This window comes from Apis dorsata, unplaced genomic scaffold (assembly GCF_000469605.1).
Source record: "Apis dorsata unplaced genomic scaffold, Apis dorsata 1.3 scaffold_256, whole genome shotgun sequence".
Classification (NCBI taxonomy): domain Eukaryota; kingdom Metazoa; phylum Arthropoda; class Insecta; order Hymenoptera; family Apidae; genus Apis; species Apis dorsata.
The window spans coordinates 2,170,918-2,178,625 of record NW_006263534.1 but is presented as its reverse complement, the minus strand read 5'-3'; the positions used below and the strand labels follow the sequence as shown (position 1 = coordinate 2,178,625).

The 7,708-nt window shown below is 39.0% G+C and overlaps 1 protein-coding gene across 1 annotated transcript in view; it reads left to right on the top strand.

Annotated features, from left to right (window-relative positions):
• Positions 1-7,708, top strand: part of LOC102671488 — a 113,114-nt gene that overhangs the window by 15,970 nt on the left and 89,436 nt on the right. The window contains exons 2-6 of the mRNA XM_031510745.1: positions 5,509-5,567; positions 6,170-6,365; positions 6,881-6,985; positions 7,293-7,409; positions 7,510-7,708. Coding sequence (XP_031366605.1) covers positions 5,509-5,567; positions 6,170-6,365; positions 6,881-6,985; positions 7,293-7,409; positions 7,510-7,708 — 676 coding nt within the window. The remainder of the gene's footprint in view (positions 1-5,508; positions 5,568-6,169; positions 6,366-6,880; positions 6,986-7,292; positions 7,410-7,509) is intronic.

Here is a 7,708-nt window from a genome sequence, read left to right as displayed (position 1 = left end):
AAAAAAAAAAAAAAAAAAAAAAGAAGAAGAGAAATACGTGACGGTTGAATCAGGCTTGGACGTATTTTTTTATGCATCGAAACGCGGGATAAAAATAGCGAGACGAGGAAGCGAGAAGTAATTACACGGAATGATTAATTCTTAGATATATTCGAGATGATGGAATAATTTCCAAAAGGGAATAACGGAGGAATGAAGAATAATTAAAATAATAATAAATTATGTAATATGTACTTGGAATATTTTAGCCTATTCGAGAAATAGAGAATCGATGTCTTTAAAATACGTTCATCGAGCGAGTTTTTGCCTGTGAAATTTCATTGTCGAATAATTGGTAGATCCAGGGATTGAATTCAATCAACGATATTTCAATAACGTTCAATCGATTCGAAGAAAGACTCGTTTGCGAAGAGGAAATGCTAGAATGGATCGTAATCGATCATCAAATTCGTCCAAAGGATATTGACTCGTGAAGATTCCTATCCTGTTCGAGAATCGATGTAATTAATAGCCGATGATACAAGGAATGGAAATAATTCGATGAATTATACACCGAATTATCTCAATAATTGTACGTCGAATTTAAACAGAAATCAGGATTATTTTAATTGGTTAACGATCATTTAAAAGAACATTAAGAGAATTCGAGACAAGAGAGAAATCTATCTATTTATAAACTCTTTGATTTAATTCTACTGATCTGAATGAAATTGAAATTAGATTATTGTATAATCATAATCATATCGGTATAATAATTTTTATTTCATTAAAGATTATACGGTATTAATGGATCGTTTACGATGAGATATTAATTGATATATGATTAAAAAAAAATATTTAAAATTCGTAATACTAATTAATCCAAGTATGATATATTTTATATTATTTAATAATACTTTCGTGCGAACATTGGAATTTAATTCGATAAAAAAAAAAAAGAAAAATGTGAAGAATTCAGAATTAGAGAAAGGTGAAAATGAAAAATACGCGGCTCTGTTCCGCGGAATGGAAAATATTAATTGAATTTACGAGTTTCGTTTACCGATGCGATATATCCAATTCGGTGAATTCTAGAATTCTAAACTCAAACATCTCTTTTCACGGTTCACCGTTACCTCGTTTCGAATCGGTGTCGGCCGACAAGATTTCGCTTGCATTTCTTCTTTCCACACGCGGACCGATCGAATCGATTTTGCAACAAATACGCGTGACCAAGGCGAGAGAGAGCCGCTGTGTCACTTTTTCACCGTTAAATGGCACACCGATCGATAAATATTCATTTCTCGCTCACACCATCCCCACTTGAACAAACAATAACAACAAATGAACAAATAACAGCACGATATTAAACAGTTTTGATCGAAAGCTGATTAAAGAATATAATCGAACGAATATAATTGTTGGATAACTCGACTTCAAAGTATTTCTATTTACGCACAAAGTATTTCTGAAAAGTACTTGCGCTTGCCTAGAAAAACCATGTTTTTAAACAGACGGGAAGCTAATTTATATTTTAATCTCGATGAATTATTCATTACTAGTCGAAGGTTTATTAACTGAGCATATAATAACTTATGCATGATAAAAAAATAAAAAAAAAATTCATTAAAACACGTTCTTATAATTTCTATACTGAGATTGAAAGAAATTCAAGAAATTTCTCTTTAACGAGATCGATCTCCATATCCAAGAAAAAAACATATAAAAAGAAAAAGAATAAAGTACAAGCTGAGACTACTCTACACACGTATTGTGTCGTATCTAAACACTTTCACGACTCGGCTTGGAGCGAAATGGGAACGAAACGTGGGCGATTCGTCTATGAAAAAAAAAAAAAGAGAAAAAATTCATTCACAAACAGATTCGACGCACGATAATTAAATCAATTTATTAAATCATCGAGAGGGATCTCGAAGGCACAGGTTTGAAATCAATTTGCTCGATTATCATCACGATTATATGCAAATGGAAATCGTGATTTTCGAGGTTCTTTCATCTCTCGGGATCTCGTCGTTTATTTAAGGACGTTGGAAATTGGAAGTGGGTCGTTGAGGAAGGGGAGGAAGAAGAGGAAAAGAAAAGAAGAACTTGTTCGAATTCTGCATCAACCCGTTCTCTCTTCTCTCCGCAATGTCGCAACGCACGTGCGTGGGTATTATCGAGAGGTGCACACGCGTGCAAAAGCTTGTCGTCGCGTGTTTATGCGCCGCCGATTAATTGATAGGTTTTGTTATCGTTTCCTTCTGCCTGCCTACCGCGTCATATCATTGACACGGTAACACATTTCATCGCGATACCAAGCGTAGCGACAAACTTGTGCACGGATCTATTTGCATAAAGTGAACGCGCGTGAGAGTGATGCATGCCACGATTCGCCCGTTCATTCAGAAATTATTCTCTATTTCAACCGAAATTGTTCTTAACCGAAATTGTTATCCTATGATTTGCAGTACGAGTTGCATTACGTACTTCCTTGAAAGAGACACGTCGGTTAATCGAATTGTAATAATGATCGGAGTTATCAAATTAAATTCTAAAGTAGTGAATTCGAATAAATTCGGTGTATTATATTATGTTTTATATTCCGCTTCCGCGAACGATTCGTCGAAACGAAATTGCGGAAGCGGTATCGAAGCATCTACAATTGGTGGTCGAAAAGAAGGGTGGCCAATTTCCGTGACGAAAATTAAGAGTCGAGATAGCGCAGCGGGCCAGCTGTGTTCAAAAGCGAGTCAGTCGGTTGGAGTTAAAGGCAAGACACTTGTGTTGGATGCAAGCAAAAAGGGGCGGAAGAGTTACAGGTGCACGTCCCTAGGAGGGGCGTGTTTTCTATCCATGTTATTGACACAGTATCGATACTAAATCCTTGTTTATACACTTTTACGAGAGGAATTTAAATAAACGAAGGAAACGAAAGTTTTTAACTATTATTGCAATAAGCAATGTTAAGAAAATATAATATAAACGTCTCGATAATCTTTATAACCGAGTCTCGTACTTACAAGTTCAAGTGTAAACATTTTTATTTCATTTATATTCATCGTATTTCATCGTATTTGTGGTTAAAAAAGGACAGGATTAAAAATAAGCACGATTCTTCGACTTCTGCATCTTTTTCACGAAATCTTTCTAGTTCATGCGATTCATGGTGAATCATTACCAAGATCGAGACTAAATCGTTGGAAGGATAAAAAAACTCGCAAGACGAGGAATCAAATGGCCATCTCTTTTCTCTCTCTTTCTCTTTCCTCTTTATCCTTCGCTCTTCGCTAGTTCTTTCGTTCTTGTCCCCCTCGTGATCACCGTCCTCTCTTTCTCTCTCTCTCTCTCGTTCTTCCTCGAACGTTTTCCCTCACGATCTTCCTCCTTTTTCCCGCCACCCGGTTTCCTTCTGCTGCTCGTTTTTCCTGGTCATCATCCTTCTGCGTTCCTCCTTCTCGTTCCCCTAATTGTCCCTCTCTTTTTCGCTCGAGACGTTCCACGACGGCTCTCTCTCTCTCTCTATCTCGGTTCTTTTCCCGCCTCCCCACATCCCCTCGTGGTGAATCCTTCTCCCTGCACGTACAGTCGTTAACATTTCGCCGCGCGGTTGATCGCCAGCCCTGACTTATTGTGCGACGTGGCGAGCAGTACGCTCGCGTACGATGCGTCCGCTCTGCGCGTTCGCCATAAAGGACGTCTTCCGCGAATCGCGTGCACCGCAGTCCCCTGAAAACTCCGCTTCCGGTGAGGCCGCACCGCAATCAAATCTTTATTACCGCCTCGACCGATGATCGAGGAAGAGAGAGGTTTTCTGAAACTTCTTGAAATCTTTATTGACGGTTTTTTGGGAACGATCGAGCAAGATTTTTGAAACTTGAAATATTTATCGATGTTTTTGATGAAACAGGATCGAGGAAAATTTTGAAGATTTTTGAAACGTTTTTGAAACCTCTGCTTCAGTCGTAATCTTTATTGGGGTTTGGACAAAGATTTCGAAAAAGATTTGTGAAATCTTTATTGGCGTTTTTGGAAATAATCGAGGAAGATTTCAGAAATTTTTGAAACGATTTTACTGATGTTTCGGAAACGATCGAGGAAGGAATTTCGAAGATTTCTGAAATATTTATTGGTTTTTTGGAATGATTGAGGAATTTCAGAAATTTTTGAAGTCTAAAATGTTTCTTGCTGCTTTGAAAATATTTCCAAGATTTCTTAAACGTTTCTGAATCGTTCATAAATATTCAATTTTATCTGAAAAATCCATTTCGTATCGCTATAAAATCTTTATTGTCTTACAAAAAGTATCTTAACTATGTTAAATATCCAAGGATAATGATCCGAGGTTAATATTACGCTTTAAACTCGTATTTCTCTCATTTTCGACTGATGGGATATATATTCAAAGGTGTTTAATGGTTAAATTTCGTCCTTCGTGGCTTAAAGACGCGATGTGGATGCTCGAAGGGAGGTTAAATTTCCTTTGCATGTCTATAATCAGACACGCAGCGAAACCTGATGATCTTTAGTCACGAAGGAAACCAATTAACCCAAAATTACTCACTCTACCCGCGCTCCATATTCTAAATATATATATATATGCGCTAATCAATCACGTTAAACTTCTTTACCATATTAGACAATTGATTCGATGCATTGTATAATTTCCTCGCGAGCATCGTGAGCGGAATTTAAAACGAACGATTCTCTACAATAACAATAAAAATACCTATAGCATCTTCCATTGTATCACAGTTCGAATCGTTTGAAACCGAAGGCATGCAATACTCTTTTTACAATTATAACCGCATAAAAATATCCTCTTCCTTTTATAAAATACATAAAAAAAGAAAAAGTACGTATTCCAATTACTCCTTCAGCTTTATATTTCTTATTAAACCCCTAATAAAAGAGAGAAGAAAAATGTTTTTAGTTATGTTTTACTTATTCCTTCATTCTTGTATTTCGTTGTCGCGTATTGCATAACGGGTTGCTCCAAGTTATCCTCGACAGCTCAGAAACGGCTTCTTAAATTTCAAAACACCACGTAACCAGGAAATTAGGTTGTCAGAGCCAGGGCTAACGTAAGTTGATACAGTTAGGTTCGGGTTTATTCGTGAGGGGGTCGCGAATGCCGACACACACGGCTCGAACAGGTGTTCCCTCGTATCGGTTCCCTCGTGTTACCGGTGAGAACGATCGTAGTAGTTTCTTCCACCTGAATTTTTCGATTTATCGTGAAAAAAAAAAAAAAGAAAAAAAATATAGAAATTTTTCGTCCTCTCCTTTCCACCAAAATTTTGAAAAAAATTATTTATTTCATCCTTGAGTGAAAAAGATGATTGTTGTGCGACGCGTCGGAGGATGATGTAATTGAACGAACGTAATCCAGGAAATCGTTGAAAAAGCATGCGGGTGTGTTTGACCTGATCGTGATCGAATTCTATTATGTTCCGCGTTATTGAGCCACAGGTGGAAAAATTACCGCGTTGACAGATGTCGATCGACTGATTTCATTTTCTGTTTCAGCCAAGATGAAACATCTTTGGCCGTTTGTGGCGTGGGCACTTCTTCTGTTCCTGTGTCCGGTAAGTGAAATCGTTTAGATAATTTCATCGAAAATATTTTCAATCAAAAGCAATCGCTCTTCATGGAATTTTAATTGATTTCTTTACTTTATTATCTTTTTAATAGTTTTTAAAACGTTTATTTTTTTTTTTTTTTTACGTCGTGATCGACACGTTGCATTGCGCGAAACGGGTCGAAGCGTTATAACAAAGCCACGTCTCTTTCTTTTTCCCTTCTTCCAAAGAGAATTCTCGAACTCGCGCCAACGCCACGTTGATATCCCTTCTAACTTCAACTAACTTAACTAAAATAAAAAAAATAAATAAAAAATGCAGGTCGAATCTCTGAGAGGAGTCGGAAGAAGAGAGATATTCTTCTTGAACCTGGAGGACGGTTAATAGTTTTTATGAAAATATTTGGCAAACATTTAACACATTATCTTTCTTTTTTTTACATCGTGATCGACACATTGCATTGCGCGAAAGCGTTATAACAAAGCCACGTCTCTTTCTTTTTCCCTTCTTCCAAAGAGAATTTTCGAACTCGCCACGTTGACATCCCTTCTACCTTCAACTAAACTAACTAAAATAAAAAAAAAATAAATAAAAAATGCATCTATCAGGTCGAATCTCTGAGAGGAGTCGGCCACGGACTAAGAAGAGAGGTGTTCTTCCTGAACCTGGAGGACGGTTACTTCGGGTGCCAGGTGAACGAGTCGACGGAAGTGCTGCAGCTCCTCGAACTGTCCAAACTATGCGACAACCACGTCGACTGTTACCAAGGCACGGACGAGCAACGCGACAGGTTGAAGTGTACAGGTACCAGATTCCATCCCATCTTTCACGGAAATTCCCACAGGAGAAAACAATCCCTTTCCTTCCCCTTTTACCCTCTTTCGTTTAAGAAAAGAATGGAAACTCCCCGCTACCGCATCCCTCCCTTCGTCATTCCTCTCATCATCCACTCGACGCCGATCACGCCCGCCAAGCTTCACCGATCCTTCCGCGCGAAACCGCAAGCGCGATCTCAAACGCGCGTCACCGCCTCGTCACGGCAATTACGCGGAGGAGAACTGGCGAACCTCCGCCGATTAATCGGCGGCGGCGACATTGATTTTTATTATTATACGCGCCGCGTTAGAGATCAAGCCGGGATGATGTTACGCGTTACGTAAGCCGGGAAGGGGAACGAATTACTCATCGTAATCGGTGATTTTTACCACGATGTTTTTCCAACCGCGAAGGAGATGACTAAGGTGCTTCGTTTATTGATTTCAAGTGTCGAATCGATTAATTGATTTTTCTCTCCTTTTTTTTTCTCCGTCTCTTTTCAGACGATTGCACGAAGGAGGATGGGACCAGGTGTCTGAACGGCGTCTGCCTTGGCTCCGTGTGCCACTGTAACGACGGTTTCGGTGGTTGCAATTGTCAGGTACCAGGTAAGCGAAATTCTCGAAACTTATTCTTTAATTTAACGTATATATATATATAGTATAGAAAGAAAGAAGAGAAACCTCTTTTTCTTCATTAGAGAGATAAATTTCTCGAAGTAATTAAAAGTTCTTTTCCATCGTTTTTGAATAGAGAAGAAAAATAGATGAATTATTATTTTTTTTAAAAAGTAGAATATGACTATAAAAATACAAGTAGTATTCGATAGAACACGATTTCTTTTATTTATTCATCATTGATTCGATTTCACTCGACTCCTTCCGTATCTTACGAAAATGCAAACACGCGTTTCAGACGAGAACGAGTGCAAATACCGGCCCTGTGATATATTCGCGCATTGCACCAACACTCTTGGTAGCTTCCAATGTTCCTGTTTCCCCGGCTACCAAGGCGACGGTTTCCATTGCGAAGGTACGCGTGTTCATTCTTCTCTCGGTCGGTTTACGACGTCTGCCCAGTCGTATCGTTTACCGGATGCTTTTATTCCCGTGTTCTGTTCACGTGCCGGCAGACATCAACGAGTGCGATAACCCGGTATTCGCCGCGAGATGCGTCGAGAACGCCGAGTGTTGCAACCTTCCGTCCAACTTCCTGTGCAAATGCAAACCGGGCTACATCGGCGACGGCGAGGTCCACTGCGAGGACGTGAACGAGTGCCTGATACCCGGCGCGTGCGGCGACAATACCATATGCAACAATATCCCGGGGAA